Raw genomic sequence first — 19,080 nt, 5'->3', positions numbered from 1 at the left:
TTTAGGAGTGATTTCTGCATCTTTCAAATCTGTGATGAGGATGAAGCGGTCACATATTTTCAAGGACTCTGGGTCTGGCTTTCGGATCACTTCGTATCCGTAGGATTCTTGTTTCTGGTCCATTGTCTTTAAAAAAAACAGATCTTCATTAAATGATTATCACAATGTTACAGTAATCAACAGCATTCATCATTATTGATGTATTTGTCACACCAGTTCTAGGTTCTAGTAACAGTAAAATGTGTGATGACCTTCTGTAAACCAGGATCATCTGGGATCAGGTAAACATGCAGCGTGAGGAAAGCTGTGTTGGTCTTGTAGATCAACACGTTACATCTGTATTTCACAGGAAGGCCAACTTTCATCAAGACGGCTTTCACAGAGAAAGTGGGTTCGGTCAACTTGACGTGCGTCGCTGTGACCTCTGACACGTTCTCCACAACATCTCCACAGTCGTCTATGTGCAGAACCGCAAACTCGTCCAAGATTTTAGGGTTGTCTTCTGCATGAACAGAAAAAAGAAAGAAGAAGAAGAAAAACACATCAATAAATATTCAGTAAAAGGTTTTTTCAGCTCCCCTCACCTATGCAGATCCAGTGTGGCAGGTAGACTTCCTTCAGCTTCCCTTCAATGACGGTGACGTCCATCAGCGGACCTGCAGGCATGAACTGTCTGCTCTCCATCCTGTCCACGTGTCCCTGCCAGGAGCCAAACTGGTACTTCAAGATGGACTTCTGCTGACAGACCCATCGTAAACCTGAAACACTGCACTCAAAGTGTCCCGGTCCAGACTGCAGTCTGAGATGTGAGTTAGAGGGAAAAAAGTTTGATTTACATGAATATGAAGGCAAGGCTATTTTATCCGTATATTACAATTCAACAAGGTGATTCAAAGTGCTTTACAGACATTAAAACATAAATAAAAAGCATGATTTTTAAAATGTATACTTTTGATAAAAATCAGATGAATGATCAATAGTTCATAATGGATCAGGAGGTCCCTGGTGTATTCTGGTCTTGGACCATTCAGCGCTTGATGGACCAGCATCAGAACTTTAATGTCTGTCCTCTGATGGACAGGCAGCCAGTTTAAAGACCTCAGAGCTGGACTGATGTGGTCCACTTTGTTGGTCCTAGTGAAGACTGGAGCAGCAGAGTTCTGGATGAGCTGCAGTTGTCTAACAGACTTTTAAGGTGGACTGTAAAGATGCGGTTACAATAATCAAGCTACTAAAGATGAATACTAGTTTTTCCAGGTCCTGCTGAGACATCAGATCTTTTAACCTGGATATAATCTTAAGGTGGTAGCAGGCTGACTTCGTTATTGCCTTGATGTGTTTTTCCAAGTTTAGGTCTGAGTCCACCACCCTACCCAGATTTCTGGCCTGGTTGGTGGTTTTTAGGTGTTTAGATTGAGGCTCTGTGGTCAAGTCAAGTCAAGTCAATTTTATTTATAAAGCACATTTCACATTACGAGCATGGACTCAATGTGCTCAAAAATACATAAACAAACAAATAGGGCTGAAAAGATTCCTCGAATAATTCGAGTAATTCGATTACAAAAAATGATCGAGGAATTTTCTCTGCCTCGAGGAATCGTTTAATTTCACCAGCTCAAAGCAGGTGTTTCGCCCGGACTACATTTAATGCGACACAACGCGCTGACGCAGCGCACATAAAAGGTAGTAGTAGTAGTAGTGTTTATTTCAAATATGAATCATATAAAAAAAAGAAAGAAATAATACAATCGTCTTAACATGAAACATAACAAAGTACATATTCAAAAGGGAGTGAGAAGAAGTAAAACTTATAAACTCTCTCCCCCTCTCCTTAAATATGACTAGCTAACACATGCGAACATAACATTATGCAAACATAATATTGCCTATACACAATAATTACACACACACACACACACACACACACACACACACACACACACACACACACACACACACACACACACACACACACACACACACACACACACACACACACACACACACACACACACACACACACACACACACAAACACACACACACACACACACACACACACGTTTGTTTCCTCCCATTGTCCATCCACTGTCTACCATTGGTTGTCTTAACATAGCCGACGCCTGTCAGTTTTTCAATAAATACCTCCTGCAAAGAAGGACCCAGCAAGCATTTGTCGAGAGCATCCGAGAGGGCCATGTTGCTCTGCAAGCTCCGACTGTGCTTCGCTTCTGCAGAAGGCCTGAAAAATCATTTTAACAGTCTCTGTGTCTTTCCTAAGTTATTAATTTATGTATGTTGATTTAGGAACCTAACAACTGCACAGAGTAAGGGTGAAGTTGGAAACTACGGTGCTGAGCAGAGGTAGAGTGGTCACATCCACCAGCAGAGGAAGCCGCAATATTGTTCCTAATGTTCAGGATTTTAGATTTGAAGCATAATGTAAATTCATTACATTCATCAGTGGAGTGGAACTCAGTGGGTATTGGTCTCGGAGGATTAATAAGTTTGTCAATTGTGCTAAAGTGAAACTTAGCGTTATGTGAATCGTCAGTGATGATTTGAGAGAAGTACTGCTGTCTAGATTGTTTTATTTCTTTGTTATAAGTGCTGAGCATATCTTTATAGATCTTATAGTCAGCCTGCAGTTTGGTCTTGCGCCACTTGCGCTCGGATTTGCGGCAGTTCCTTTTAAGGGCCCTCACTGTTTTCACAGATTCTGGTGACCAGAAATAATTTCTCTTTGGCTCCAAAGACAATTACCTCAGTTTTATTTTTGTTTAACTGGAGAAAGTTGTGGCACATCCAGTCATTAATCTCCTCAATCCATTTACCAAGAGCCTGTACAGGCCTCGGTCTCCTGGTGACACTAATATATATCTGCGTGTCATCTGCATAGCTATGTTAGTTTATATCAAGAGCCTGTACAGGGCCTCGGTCTCCTGGTGACACTAATATATATCTGCGTGTCATCTGCATAGCTATGTTAGTTTATATCAAGAGCCTGTACAGGGCCTCGGTCTCCTGGTGACATTGTAATATATATTACAGAAGAGGTCCCAGCATGGAACCTTGGGGAATTCCACATGTGATTCTTGTCAGCTCAGATGTCAAGTTACCTGTTGATATGAAGTACTTCCTGTTATTTTAGTATGTTTTGAACCAATTTAGTACAGGTCCGGAAAGACCCACCCAATACTCCAGTGGTTTGATTAAAATATTGTGGTCAACTGTATCGAATTCAGCACTGAGATCCAGTAAAACTAAGACCGACATGTTTCCATCATCTGTATTCAGACATACTGTATGTCATTAATCACTTTGGTCAGAAAGCGCTGTGGTGGTGTCTGAAACCTGTCTGGAAGGCAGTTGTTTTGTGTTAAAAGGGTATTATTTGGCTGTTTAAAAAATGCCTTTTTCAAAGATCTTACTTAAAAATGGGAGATTTGTGATGGGCCTAGTTGTTCATTTGTGTATTGCCAAGATTGTCCTTTTTCAGCAGAGGTTTAATTACAGCTGTTTTTAGTGGCTCCGGAAACACACAAGTTCACCATCAGTAACAGGTGTGACTCCAAAATAATTGAGACCTTCTTGAAAAAATCTGTTGGCAGGACGTCTAAACAGGAAGAGGAGGAGCTCAGCTGACGTACAGCAAGATGTCCTTCGGGTCTTTGCTGTTAATGGGTTGAAAATGTGTCAAGGTGTTTGAACCGGTTTTCGGTGGACACGGTACACATGCTGAACCTGCTGCTGATACATCAACTGCTGGTCTGATATTTTTGATTTTGTCTGTGAAGAATTTGGCAAAGTCCTTGCAGGCCATGGTGGAATGAAGTTCAGCCGCCATGGACACAGGAGGGCACGTTAGAAAATGTTTTTCACAGAAGCTTCCTTTAGCTCATAAAGCTGTAAAAATTTAGAAAATCCATTTTCAGATGGACTGAAGAGCAGCTTTCATCTCTGGTAGGACATCCTCAGTTTCCTCTGAACAGCCTCCAGCTGATGGTTTAATGAGAAAAATATCATGTTTTTAAATCTTAAGTTCCCTTTATTAGGTTATTGTTAAATTCAAAATATTTTGTTAAATCCGTACACCTGAAACGGATGCTAGGTCAAGTTCAGAGCCAGTTGTACTTTGGAAACATTAAAGAACTGATTTTCCGTCAACACACCGAATCACAGAGCTGTGAGATCATTTATCTGACTGTATCATCCAGTCACAACATGAAAAGACACTGTCAAACATTATTGTGCATCCCCATTTAGCTATTCAGCATTTTTTTAAATCTCAACTTGGATGAAATTGATTATAAATGCATTATAACAAATTTGATTTAATTATAATTTAACTCTACTTGTCTATGTTCTCTTTAAAGTGCCCTGAGATTAGTTTTGTTGTGATTTGGTGCTTCACAAACAAATTGAAATGAAACTAAAACCTTTTAGGTAAACGTAAACTATTTCAGAATTAAGATTTAGTTTTATCCGTTAGTGAATGAAATTTAAATGTTTTTTTTCTGTGTTTGGTTATTTAGGAGGTTATTTTTTACCTGTAGGCTGTAGCCTGGCCTCCGTCGTTGCTGCTCACTTCTGGTTTACATTCAGTCCACCGAATGGACTCCTGCTGCACAAGACAATCATTTAGTGCAGATATGTTTGTTTTTTTTTTTAACACAAAACATGCATTACTAAAAAAAATTCAAGAACATGAACAAACTGGATGAAAATAAGGAACCTAAAAAAAAAAAATGGCTTTGCAGGTCCACGCTCATCTCACTGACCCCTATGAACACTGTCAGTCCAGTTTTCATCCATATCACAGCACAGACATGGACCTTCTGATGGTAGAACTCTGGGTTTCTTCACCCTACACCCCTTCTTCATCCTACTTGACCTAATTACAACTTAACAGCCTAACACACAGCTATTGGTTCACTTCACACCTTTCTGGTCGTATATATTAACCAGTCTCAACCCTCCCCTGTCAGTAGTGGTGTGCCCCATGGCTCTGTCATGGGGCCCCACCTATATCTGCAGAATATAAGGTGTATTATTTTCCATTGCTATGTGAATGGCACCAGCCTCCATCTATTTTCACTCCCTGGCCATTAGCAAGAGTTTAAGTGTTTTAATGGTCTTGGTGTCAAGGTTGACATTCCCCCCAGCCTTCAGTTTCTGTCTTGCCCCGCCTGTGTCCCATCTGCCCTGATTGTCTGCACCTGTGTCTCGTCATGTCTCGTTATCCCCTCAGTATATCTTGTCTTGTCATTCCTTTGTCCCATGTCGGACCGTACTGTTTCCTGCCACTGTTTCCTACCTCCATGTCTCCTCGTAGTTTTTGTCCTGATCCTGGTTTTTGTTGATCCTGCTCTGCAGCGCCTTGTTTTTGAAAATAAACCCTTTTTGTTGCAACTCCTGGCTCCTGCTCTCCTGCACTTGGGTCCTAGCAAACCAAACCATGACACTTGGGCCTTCTTATTTGTCTGCACTACTTTTACCCTATGGACCTCGCAGACCCTGAGGTCTTCCGGCCTTTTAACCATACCAAAAGTTAGAACCAGGACACACGGGGAGGCGGCATTCAATTATTATGGTCCCCGATTGTGGAACAGCCTCCCGGAGAACCTCAGGGCCGCAGAGACTGTTGATGTTTTTAAAAAGAGGCTCAAGACCCATCTCTTTAATCAGGCTTTTACCTGACTCATTTAACTCTATAATATACTCTATAATTTTCTATGCTCACCCCTATTTTTATTGGATCTTACTACTCTGTTTTATATTAATTTTTAGTTTAGTTTATCCTGTTTTATTATCTCATTGTTTTATCTCAATGTTATATTTAAACGTCGTTATTTATGGTCTATTTTATACATTCTATTGTTTTATTTTCTCAGTTTTTAATAGCTTGCTCTTTAGAACTACTCTTAGGATTTTATGTTATACTTTTATACTTTTTTTGTGTGTATTTTAACTACATAGCCTATCTTTTCCTGCTTTCTTGTAGCTTTTAGCTCCAGTGTTTCCTCATAGGGAGCCTCCATGCTGGGACTGACTCTGGCCTGCAGGGGCGTCGTCCTGGGGGTCGTTCTGGCCTGGATGGTGGTGGCTTTACCGCTGTGGTGTGGACTCCTCTATCCTCTGTGGAGCCCCCCTGTGGGCCGGGAGGGTCCACAGGGATTTTTATGCCTGAAAAGCGCTATACAAATAAAGTTTGATTTGATTTGAAGAAATTAATAACTGTATTTCCAATGTTAATTTAAAAAAAACAGAACTTATTTTTCTCACTGGTTTAAAATCGATTAGGCAAACAACCGAATTACAGCAGCCGTGTCCAGACATTCATTCAATTGATGATCACTGCGTAGTTCTCTAAATGGACCAGTGGATTAGGGGTGATTTTGGACACATTCTCTTTCGGACATTCCTATACGTATCATTGCTGTCTGCCCCGCCTCATTGCAGTTGATTTGGTACATTCTGTACCAGTGGAAACTGACAGTGGGAGGGGCATCAGAGCCATTTCAGGAGAGATAATGTTCTGGAAGTGAATGGGTATGGCAGGTCTAAGACTTTTATCCTGCTCTGCTCCCTAACTGTGAGATGCTTTCCAAAAAACAGTCATACAATAACATTTTGGCTTACTTTCTACTCAAATAAATGTTATTAATTACCTTAACACTTTCAGGCTGCAAACTTCTTGAAGGTCCTGGTTAAGATACGGAGACATGAATTACAATAATGTCACGTTGCAATATAAAACCACATCTCCATATGTCTCTACAAACCAAATCTTTATCACACGACATGAGTTTACAATTACATTTACATAATGAGTCACACTACTTCTTTAACAAGAGCTTCCTTAAATGAAATGTCTTACGGTTTGATGATTTCTGTTATCTGTCCGTAAGCGGTGGGAAAGCTGACATGAACTTAACCCAATGCTTCTCAAATAGTGGGGCGCGCCCCCACTCCTTCAAGGGGGGCGCGTTTGACCTCAGGGAACATGCTTTTTTATTTAGATTTTTTTATTGTCCTAGAAAAGGTGCAATTGCACCTCCACTAGATTAGGGGGCAGTGGCGCTCTCATTGGTAGAGTGTGCGCTGGGGTAGGGGCGGAGTAGGCGTAGGGGTTGTGTTTGCGAGTATGAAGTGTACACACGAAGTGTAGCAGACCCTCAAGTGACACCATGAAAACATATTTAACAGGGATGAGAAGAAAGGCGGAGAGAGACGGAGATAAAGAGACAAACGAAAGTCTCCCAAAAGCTAAGACGAGGAAAGATGATGAAGCGTATGTAGCACTCGGCTTCACTGTGACTACGGTGGGAGACAAAGAAAGACCGGTGTGCTTACTGTGTCAAAATGTTGGCAGTGGACAGCATGTACTGTAGCCAAATAAATGAAGGTGTCACTTAAAGACATTACACCCCAATCACGCTGAAAAGGCGCTTGAGTTTTTTCAGTGAAAACGTGCCGAATATTGCCAACAATCATCCCGCTTTGTGACTGCTACTTCAGTAAACCAGCGAGTATTGTGGGCATCATATAAGGCGCTGTACCAAATTGCTCAGTGCAAAAAACCCACACCATAGCAGAGGAGCTGATACGGCCTGCAGCATGTCAGGGATGTGCATTGCAAAACATGCTCATTGTAGCCATTAATTAATTAATCCAGGCATCAACTTTGATAAAAAAAAAAAATCAGCACAAATTATTTTATATATTTTTGTTTTGCAAGTTAAAGTTTTTTTTTTATATTGTGATCCTGAGTTAATGCTGGTGATCAGTTTGAACGCATTATTATTTATTGTAATATATATGTAATTTTATTTTTCAGTATCATATGGTTTGACATGGTCAGCCAAAAATGTTTATAGTTTAATTAAGGATTTAATGTTACTTTTGAATTTCAGATGCACTTTAAATATTTTCTGTTACAGTTAATAAAGCTATTCTTTGTTGTAAGTGGGTCCATATTTCTTTCTTTTTTATTCTCTTATACGTTAATAAGGATACAGTGTTATGCAGAGGTGTATTTATAACAATTTTATAGACAAATGATACGCGGGGGGGTGCAAGGTGTTTTCTTCTTCCTAGGGGGGTCATGACAGAAAATAATTGAGAAGCACTGACTTAACCTGACATGAACCGGAACACCGCGCTCTAAACAAAGACAGGATGAACAAAACGTTGAGGTTATTTATGTTTTCAATCCATCCATCTCAGGGCTCTGCTGGAGCGTATCTCAGTGTACTTAGGGTGAAACTCAAGGACACACCTGGGCAGGTTCCAGCCCACCGAACAACCACACACAACTTCTGCTTCTTTATTGAGCTCCTGACGACATCTATGGTAAATATTCAATGAATGGCAAGGATGAATATTATTCATCCTTGCCATGTCCACTTTAATGGTCATGTCATCACCACCAAGTTTGATGCTCAACTTCTTTGAAAAGTGAGAGTTTCTTGTTCTTACCTCCGGCTGATGCACTGGGTTCTGTCACCAGAATCTTCTTCATATCCTGGAAAACCTCTCGAATCACCTCCACAGAGCGCTCTCCCAGTATCTCCAGCATCAGATCCACCAGTTTAGGTGGGGTGTTTGCGCAGTTCAATTTGTACTTTGGGATCTGTGGGAGACTCTTCTGGAAGCAGGTGAACTGCAGAAACCACTTGAACTTCAGGAGCTCATTTCCTTTGATGTCTGCAAGATTCGCTGAAAGGATCCGTTTAGTCTCTGCTTTCTGAAATATCCAAAACACAATCAATAAGAAGAAAGTTTCTTTATCCAGGGATTTACGGTTTATTTACGGACAAAAACTAAACCTAATATAACATTTTTGTGTTAAAACCCAGAGCAGCCTAACTGCCTCTGCAGGGTTTAGGAGGTTGGTAGCAGCCAGGTGCTGCTCACCACTGTAACATCAGAAAGTGATGTCAGTTTGAAGGTCCCAGCTTCCTTTTTTTATCCTGAAAACAAAACCTCCCCTGGTAGGTTGCACTCAGGTTAGGTCATCAACAAGTCCTTCTCAGGACTCACCACCGCGTCACTAGGTTTACATGAAGTGTACCCTGAGAGGCGAGTGATTCCAGGTGGAGCTCGACCCCTGACCCGCGTCAGTGAATGTAAAAACGACCAACTACATGTTATATTCAGGTTTTAAACACGAGATGTCCACCGGTGTAAAACGGGCTTTAGAGAGGCAATTGTTGGGAAGCATTTTTCTTTTTTTTAAAGCGGAATTCCTTCAGAAAGATTATTCTCAAGTGTAAATCACTGGGTCCAGGTGTCAGTACAACAGCCCTGAACTCCTGCTCCTGATTCAGTAGATCATTCCTGCTTCTCCTCCAGCTGAGGACCAGGCCCTCAGAGTTTGAGGTGCTGATTCTCCAGTTATCAACCTTTGTCAGTAACTGTTTTTATCATCTTTATCTGAACACTTGGACATCCGGACATTCGGATAATTCCCGCATGGATGATGATTTTTCAGCAACGAGTTATTTAGGTCTCACTGATGCAGGGAGGAGCTTCTCATTTCAAACAACTATGTAGACGTGGAAAAGACATTCATCTGTCTCAGAAGGGTCAGATTATTGGTATAAAGTGAAGAAAACATTCAAAGAGATGCAGAAACTACTAAATGCGGGTCGGAAACTGTCCAACGCATCATTAAAACTGGAAGGATTGTGGGGGAACCGTCATCTTCCAGGAGGAAATCCTAAATGATGATCAGGAACCATTTCACCGTTTGGTGAAATCAAATCTGATGAAACGACAGAACCAGCCTTTAAAACCACTTAACAGGATAAAAGGCTTCAATCTGCTAGGAATTGAAGGTGATCAACACTGTCTGATCTTAAACGTGAGTATTTCTGTCTCCATGAATCAAATCTGTGTTGTGTAAAATCACACTCACTTTCTCCCACAGTGCTGGTCCTTCAAATCTGAGTTTTGTTCCTTCAGCCTGGTCCTTGATTTGTCCTCCTAAGAATCCAGAGGACAGACTCCGGAGGATTTTCCTGATGTTACCTTCAAGCTCTGAGCTGGTGTCTGGAAACCTCTGCTCCAGATCAGTCCTGTTCATGTACAGCAGAGCCTGCCGGGACATCTCCACCGACTGCCGGCCAAGTGTTTGCACCATCACGTCCACGACTTGTACCACGGTTGAACACTTATCCAAACCCCAGGAGAAGCTTGAGAGACCCTTCCAAGAGATAAACATCTGTAGGATCTCCTTGAACTGTTGGAATTCCTCTTTTCTCAAATCAGACACAATTTCCACAAGCAGATGTTTAACAGCTGCCACAGTCGACACCTGGAACAACCAATAAACATATTGATCAGTTTGATAACTGCTTTTGTTAAACTTTTTTCATTTTATTCTTAAAAACTGTATAAACTGATTTTATTCTGTCAAACACAGAGCAGAATGTTTTAAATAAGAACCAAGTCTTTGACAGTAAGTGTATAAACAGATGTTTGTTCATCTGCACGTCAGGATAAAAGAGGAGACTGATGCTAAACGACAACATGAACACAGATTCATCACTGTGAACAACATTAAACAGGAGCTCTTATTTTATCATGAAAAAGTTCAGATCTGCAGAGTAAAAGCTTTAATTCACTGCACTGTGTCACTTTTCTCACTTTCCGGATAAAAGCAGAGCGCCACTCGTCGTCAGAGGGTTTTTCTGAGGAATGAAAAGAAAAAATAACAAAATAAATCCTTAAATTTATTAATCATCCCATGTTCCGCATTATAAATGAAAGACTGCTTCAAACAGGTTCAAGACACGTTTAGAGTTGTTTTTTTCGTAACATTCTTACGTTTGGAAGCTGATCTCCTGTCTGAGAGCTTCTTGACCAGCTCATGTTTGTTCATCTGCTTCAAAATCTCCACAAAGTTCTTCACGGACCGTTGGCCGTAAGCCTGCACCATTAAAATCACTATGTCCTGCAGGTCCAGCCAGGACAACCCCAAGATGTTAAATTGAGTCCGAACAAACTCCCTGAAGTCATTGAGCTCCTCGTCGCTCAGATCAGCCAGAGTTTCCAGCAGCAGCTCGGTGTCAGACGACAACGTTTCTACCTGGAAAACAGACACTTTCATCAGAGGAAAGTCTGCAGTGTTCAGATCTGTGTTGATGGGTTCAAAGGTACATCTGTGATCAATAACGGCGAAAATGGGGTTATTGATTATGTCATTAATCTAATACTATACTAATCAGATAAATACTTTTCTGTATTAAAGAGATTTGACAAAAGAGAAAAGACAAGTCTTTTAAAATGAACAACTTTGTGACGTACAGACTTTCCTGGCCTTCATCTCTACTCACAACCACTTTATAAACGTTGTGAATCCAGAATTTTCTTCATTGTAAATCTAGTTTCTGCAGACAATAACAGATTAAGGAGAAGCAACATTCCTCTAACCAGATTCATATGAGGATATATGTTTAGGTGGAGCGACGCTTCCCTCCATCAGACCTGAATCGGTCCTTCGAGCTGCATATTAAACGGGTTTCCAGGACCGCCTTTTATCACCTTGATAAATATTGATTAATATTGATCAGCACCAGGAAGATCCTGCACATGTCCTCCAACTGTGTTCATGACATCATCACTGTAATGAACCTGTGTTCCTTCTTCCCAGCAGGTGTTCCTGATCTGTTGTTCTTGTTCTCTCCTCGTTCCCGTCCTCTCATCCTCCAACCGGTCCAGGTCGATGCTGGTCCTTCCTGGGTCTGGTTCTATCAGAGGTTCCTGTTAAAGGGGACTTGTTCTGTCCACAGTCGCCTGGTGCTGGATCAGGACCGGGTTTGGGTCCAAGAAAAGTTTTAAACCAGTCCGTTTCCTTAGCAAAGTTAGAATTATAATTTTATATCTTATTGGCTTTGTATTTATGGGACTAAATGGGAACATGTTGAAGTGCGTCGCTGAAGTGCCTTGAGATGACATTTGTCAGGATTTGGTTCTATATAAATAAAGATGAAATTAAATTAACTGTTTTTATGGGTTTAGTTCAAGTACAAATGTTCTAATTTCTGGGTTGGCTTGGAGTTTATTCTCTTTATTTTACTAACGGGTGTCATGAGTGGCTGCAGGTCGGTCCAGAAGCCTCTTACATAAGTATAAATGTAGATTTTTAACAACCGTCTTCAGAAACACAAGTTTATCACATTTCGTCCATAGGGGGCGCTGCTGCTCACAGATATCCATAGAAAACAAACTGAACGAACTGAATTTCTGTATCTTGATCACATAATTATTCGTATCGTCATGAGTTGAACACGTGCAGAGGGAATATTACTCACTTTCTGGATCAGCGCAGGCCAGTGTTCATCCGCGACGGGCCTCTCTGGGGACAGAGCAAACAGAGGACATTCAAGCTTTCTGCTTAAACATCACGTCTTACAACTGTTGTAGTTTATGCTGAACCCAAAATGAGTTTGTCTGCAGGTTCCACGGTGGTCCTACCTGCGTTTACTCTGAGTGGACGGAGTGGGATCTGACTGGAGACTAGGCGGGTGTAAGTGGGGAATGAGACTTTATTGGACCTGTACAATTTGCTCTTTTCTTAGACCTTTGACCATTTAGTCCACCTGTGTCCTTTCTGGGCTCAAAACGCAAAATATATTTGACTGGAAAGAAAATGCTGGACAGGGTTTGGTCCGGTGGTTTGGTGGTCAGATTAGCAGTCTGGTTCAATATTACAAAGAAACGGCCCAGGTGAGCTCAACAATCACAGAATCAAAGGAAATAAAAGAAAAACCCTTCAAAGCATCAACAGAAGTCAATAATAATCTGTAGAAGGTGGATGTAACATCTAAAACCGAGAGACGCCTGGTTCACAGGTGCAGGTGGACAATGATCCTGAACGGACTGAGAAGCCGGTCAAGACCTTCTGAAGGCCATGAAGTGGATCATTCCTCAATGACCTGATGTTAACCCAACAGAGCAGGTCTCCAGTCATACGACACAAAAGTGAAACATAAACACCCAGAAACACTCAGCTGCTGAAGGTATCTGCTGTGAAGGTCTAGAGGAACATCTCCAGGAAGAACTTTAACACATCTTGATTGTTTGATTTCAAATCCACTGTGGTTTTGCATGAAGGCAAAACCAAAAAAGCTCTAAATATTTCGGGATCAACTGTATGTTCATGGATTTATACGATAAATAACCACAAATCCTGATCACAGAAGACCCCTCTCATCCCCTTCACCACTCATTTCAACTACTGCCGTCAGGCAGAAGGTATAAAATTCCACTGATCCGGAAAAACATTTACAAAAAGTCATTCATTCCATCTGCCACAATCATTCTGAACAATATCAAATAGATTGTTGCACTTTTAACAGGCACTGTCATGTCTGTTCTAACTTATTTACTGTTTTTTAATGTATTTATTCTTTTTATATTTTAACGTGTCCTTATGGGAATGTGTGAATGTGGTTGTGAGCCCTGTCAAAGAGGAATTTCTGTCACCATTGGGACAGACAAAGTATTCTATTCTATTCTAAATCTCAATAAAACAACTAAACAGATTAGAAAGAGAAAGTTTTCCACCTCTTTCCAACCCTATAAAACTGCATGCGGCTGTCAAAGCTGCATCTGACGTGTTCATGTATGCTCTTCATTCTCGTGATGGGGATCCACTTCATCTCACCTTTGGGTCCGGAGCTGCTCCCCGACAGCCTCTGGACCAGATCGGTCCTGTTTATGTCCGTGAAAACCTCCACAGCAAACTCCACGGACTGTTGACCATACTTCCCGACGATCATGTTCGCCATATTCCTCGGATCTGCCATCACCAGCCAATCATATAACGACTGTGGCAGATTCCTCTGGTAGCAGGCGACATCCAGGAGCCACTTCACCTTCTTGAGATCTTCTGTGCTCAAATCTGTCAGAGTTTCAAAAAGCACCTGCTCAACTGACCTCATAGTCACCACCTGGAAAGTCAAAGTATACGTTAAGAAAAACGTATCGTCCTTACACTGAATTTTATACTTGCATATGTTTAAAAAGCTTTTTACTGCGTCTGTCAATCGGGCCATGAGCACCGGCGGTTCAAGCACCCTCTGTTTATTTAAGGTTAATCACAATACAAAAGTTCCCATTAAAACTGGTAAACACTTCGGTCATGACATGCAGAACAAAAACAAAACAAAACTGCAGGTTCTAGAGGTTCCTCTGGAGTCAGAACCTTCAGGTATCAGGCTCCTGGTTCTGGTTCTGGTGGAACCAGCTCCTAGTTGGTGTTTGGGACACAAACAACCTCTCTGGCTTAAAGATCGGAAATGACAATTATAAGTATAACTGGCTCAGTTGTGCTGCTATAGACCTATATCGCTGGGGGATCTCCCATGATGCACTGGGCTCTCCCCTCTGACTCTCTGAACTTGGACATCTTTATCATATTTGTTAAAGTTGTTGACGTCGGTCTCACAGACAGAGATTCCTGGACAAACGTCCCTGGGTTTGTTGGTCTCTTTCCTGTCCTCTCAGACGCCCAGCTGGTCGAGGCAGATGTCCGTCCTCCCGTCCTCCAGTCCTCCCGTCCTCCAGTCCTCCATTTGGTGTTTTCGTCTCCACTGTCGCCTCATGCTTGCTCAGTGGGAGATTTCACGGATCTTAAGCTTCCATCTAAATATTTATATTTAATATTTCTGGAAATTGCAGAAATCTCTCAATTTAAACTCGCTTAAGACCATATATTCGGCACTAATAGTCCCACATATGAGGTACTGTGTAGAAAATTGGGGTTTCACTTACAAAGGCATTACAGAACCAATATTTAAATTGCAAAAAAAAGCGCTTCGCATCATTCATTCTGTCCCAGCCAGGACACATACGAACGAACTGTTCATAAAGACGAAATATCTAAAACTGAGAGAGATACTTCATTTTCAGATGCTACAAACAATTTACAAAGCAACACAGGCGGCATTACCAGTAAATGTTCAGAAATTGTTCACTCTTAGTCAAGGTCCTCACAGCATGCGCAGCTTGCTGCAGTTTAAACAGAAAAAGATAAGGACAACGATGGGAAGCCATAGTTTGTCAGTAGCTGGTGTGAAAATGTGGAATAGCCTAAACAATGAATTAAAGTTAGCAAGAAATTTAACTGTTTTCAAACATGGGTTAAAGAAGCTGTTATTGAAGGATTATCAAACCTAGGTACAGGAATGGCAATGTCTGGCTATGTGTACAAAACAATGGCAATGTGGGAAAATCAGCACTGGAACACCTGGCATGGAAACAAAACATGGAAACAAAACAAAGTCACTTTAAAATGTGTGTGTGTGACATTGAGCTCTATCACAGCACAGCAGATATCACGACCAAGCAGAACATAAAATCAAGAATGGAGATTCTGAACTGGTCAGTAAATGCTATTGACAAGATTTTTTCTACACGTGTTGGGACAGGGGAACCGGCCTGTCCAGATGGGACATTCTTGGCGGGATACACTATGGATAGCTGGAATAAATGGAAAGTAGTGTGTCTTGGGGTGCTGGATATGGAAGACGTGGAGGACGTCTATATATTCACGGGCATGACGGTTGGCCTGGTGATCCTAGGGCTTGGCGGGGTCTGGATGCTACAAAAGTTGAGAAAAGTGAGAGCTGATCAGGCAAAGCTGCTCTCTGGCCTCGCTGACATCCAGGGGAGACTGACCAGTGTATGGTCGGATGTGTCCAAAGCTCGGGAGGAGATGAAGTCAGTACGAGCGGAGGGGGCAAAGGCTGTGGCGGCTAGAGAGCCAGAGGACAGCGACTAATCAAAATCTGCATTGACACACGCACCTCCATTGCAAAGTGGATTGCATGCAAAAAGAGGCTTGGACATAAAAATAACTGTACAGTGGACACAGTAGTAAATCACAGGAACGGTGATCAGGATGAGGGGACTGGACACGTGTACAAACATACATGCTATCTGGACTGTGAAGGATGAAATTAGACAAATTGCTATGTGGTAAACTATGTATCTTACTGAATTCTGTTGTTGATGTGATCATGAATCTTACATAGAACGGGGCGGGACTTTGATAAGCGTCAGCTTCTCCCGTACCCTTTTCGTCATGTGCTGAGTATGCAATGTATAATGTTCTGGAGATGAAATGTGTCTATATAAACATGCCGAAATAAACGAAATAATAAAAAAAAAAAAAAAAAAAAAAAAAAAATCTTTATGAATCGGCCGTTTGAGATTTTGATCCGGGACTCAAGTGTAATGAATAAGACGGACACTGATGAAGATGACAAATTGATGATGAATTATCATCTACTGAACCCTGACTGATGAAAATCAGAGGATGCTTTAAAATCTGCCGGGTGTATGTTTATGGATCAGAAGAATCTGGGAATGATTTCTTTCAGCCTTTTAACATCCGGTTCCTGACAAAGTCACAGACTCGTGCAGGTTGCTCCATCTAAACCGGGGGCAGTCTCCTTCAGGATCAGTCAGACGTTACTCACCTTGTGGACGAGTGCAGACAGATGTTCATCCAGATGTGTCTCTGGGGAGAAAGAAAGTAAATAAAAACAAATAAACAACGCAGCAGGTTAAAAAAAGAGGACACATCCTTATTTTTGCCTCCTGTAAACAAATGCTTCCACGTTACTCAGAGCAGACGTGAGTTCTGAGACACATTTGAATAGTTCTAGCGTCTTCCATCTTCATCGTCTCACCTTTGGTCACCGAGCTGCCGTCTGAACGCCTCTGCACCAGCTCAGTCTTCTTCATCTCCTTTAAAACCTTTGTGATCTTCTCCATGGAGCTGCTGCCGTATGTGTGCACCATAAACAGCACTTTATCCTGCAGGTCAGTAAACTCCTGCGGTATGTGGAAGGAGTCGGACCACCACCAGTGGTGGGTTTTACTCAAGGCCTCCTCGAAGTCCTCTTTGTCCTCATCACCCAAGTGATCCAGCGTCTCCAACAGCAGCCAGGTAACAGACTCCAGCGCCTCCACCTGGTAGATTCATGGACCAGCAAGAGAATTTATCAGCTCCAGTAGTGACGGACTCTTCACTTTACTCGTTATAAAGTGTAAACACGACATGAGAGATGGACAGAGATGTCAGGCTCAGAAGAGCTTTCAGGCCTGGACGGAGAAAAACAGATTCAAGCCAAAGAAAGGCCACCAAGAAGAGGCCAGAACATCAACTAGAACCAGCTGGATCCTCAGGGCCCAGCGACACCTGCAGAAGTTAATATTCTTCTTTTAAATCTTTTTTTTTCCTTTTGTTTAGAATTATTATAAAAATATGATTGTTGGGCCTCAGGTGAATAACAATTTTCCCACTTTTGATGTCTCTTGGGCGGAAACTGAAACGTCTCCAAGAACCAAGAAAAGGAAGTCCAATGACCCCAACCTAGATAACAGAGTCCAAACCAGGGAACTGTGGGAAAAATGAAGCAACCCCTCAAAATGCATCTACAGCAACAGCTTTAGGACATCATGTCCTGAGTCCCGAGACTTTCCCTGAGTCTCTCTCATCACTGTGGAGAAACTTTTGACCCTTCTTCTGCACAATGTCGCTGCAGTTCTTTGACTTTCTTGCGATATTTACACGCGGCTTGTTTAAGGTCCTAGCCAAATATTTCTGTCTGGTTGAAGTCTGAACTTTCAAATCCTAGATACAAATGGTTTCTGGTCGACGTTAAAGGTCATGGTTGACCCAACAACGACCTGGGGCTCCAAGCAACCCCACATCATCACACCTCCACCGCCGTGCGTCACACTGGGTACAAGCTGTTTCTGCATTGGTGGTAAATTGGCTGGAACGTCCACTTCTGACAAGATGATGATCTGTTCAACCAGGGCTGATGAACAGCAGAACCTGGCTGTAACATAAAGGTTCAGTGTCACCGAAGTGACTCCAGACTTGTTTTTGTCTGGACTGAAGCTAAACATTGTAAAGTTGACCGATGACATGTTACTCACCCTCTCGGTCAGCGGAAGAGGCCGTTCATTCCCTGAGGAGAAAAGAGCAGCTGGTTCATTACTTTCATAAACATTGCAGCCCATGGACATTTTTAAAGCTTTCTTTTCTCAGTCACCTTTGATTGGGTTGGGGCGCTGAATGGATGGTAAATAACGATATGAATCTTTATGTTGATATCGATATGGATAATGACGTGAATCTGAAGCTGAATCTGACTTGAAGGCTGACAATCTCTTAACCAGATCCATCTTTTTCATCTTGTCCAAAACGTCTCTGGTCACCTCCACAGACTGGTGACCGTGGGCCTTCAAAATCAGCTTCACCACGTCTTGCGTATTTGCTGTTTTCAGTTCCTTCCTTGGGAGCAGCGGTAAAACATTGTCGTCTTCAATGAGGGACTTGAACACAACAAATTCCTCTGGACTCAGCTGATTCAGGGTTTCAACAAGCAGCTTCTGAGTCTCCATCGTTTCTTCCTGGGAGAACAAAGAAGATGTCAGACACTGTTTATCCTTCACATGACGGGGATCCATCACACCACGATGGGCAAATGAAGCGATTCAGAAGCTAATAACACTGACTGTGAAACACCTTCAGATCGTCATTGCAACATAACTCAGTAGTTCCCACATTAGACTAAACTTCTGTGTTTGACATGAACTGTTTGCATCACCACCAACCCCCGAGCCCTCAGACTTGACTGCAGTCGTAGAATCTTAACCATGTCCTTTATTTATGAGCTTGTAAGAGATTTACTTTGTAATGCATTATTATTTCTGTCCAACTGAAAGTGTGATAAGTTTCAGTAATCAGTTATCTAAGTGTTAGTAGCCAAGACTTGTCAAAATTAAACTCTGGATGGAGTTTCTCTGCAGGAACTACAGTATTATAGTTCAGATGTTGATAAATAAATAATATGCAAGTCAGGAATTAATGTATATACATATATGACGCTATACACTCCCCCTTTTGGCCGCTCTGTGCTCTTATACCATAATGTCTGATATAGACGAGCATCTTAAATCTGCGTAATTTGAGACTCAAATTGACGGATCACTTTGACGGCTCACCTGACCGCGGGACTGGAGAAAATCCAACCTCATTAAACCCGTCTCC

The 19,080-nt window shown here is 41.9% G+C and overlaps 1 protein-coding gene and 1 long non-coding RNA gene across 2 annotated transcripts; both read right to left on the bottom strand.

Moving 5' to 3' along the window:
- On the bottom strand, positions 1 to 7,138 carry LOC133440472 (uncharacterized). The gene is made up of 4 exons (XR_009782342.1): positions 6,671 to 7,138; positions 4,550 to 4,620; positions 252 to 799; positions 1 to 126 (listed from the first exon to the last, which is right to left on the bottom strand). It is a non-coding gene; the product is annotated as an uncharacterized LOC133440472 (long non-coding RNA).
- Positions 7,139 to 8,424: 1,286 nt separating this feature from the next.
- Positions 8,425 to 18,053, bottom strand: LOC133440740 (uncharacterized). The gene is made up of 9 exons (XM_061718057.1): positions 17,964 to 18,053; positions 16,706 to 16,988; positions 16,493 to 16,533; positions 13,675 to 13,960; positions 12,320 to 12,363; positions 10,833 to 11,094; positions 10,653 to 10,696; positions 9,922 to 10,320; positions 8,425 to 8,748 (listed from the first exon to the last, which is right to left on the bottom strand). Exons 1-9 carry the CDS (start codon positions 18,051 to 18,053, stop codon positions 8,425 to 8,427), a joined length of 1,773 nt encoding a protein of 590 aa, XP_061574041.1.
- Positions 18,054 to 19,080: the final 1,027 nt, after the last annotated feature.

The sequence above is a fragment of the Cololabis saira genome, chromosome 3, assembly GCF_033807715.1.
Source record: "Cololabis saira isolate AMF1-May2022 chromosome 3, fColSai1.1, whole genome shotgun sequence".
NCBI lineage: Eukaryota > Metazoa > Chordata > Actinopteri > Beloniformes > Belonidae > Cololabis > Cololabis saira.
The sequence above is the reverse complement of the archived record's forward strand: the minus strand, read 5'-3'. Positions and strand labels throughout refer to the sequence as shown.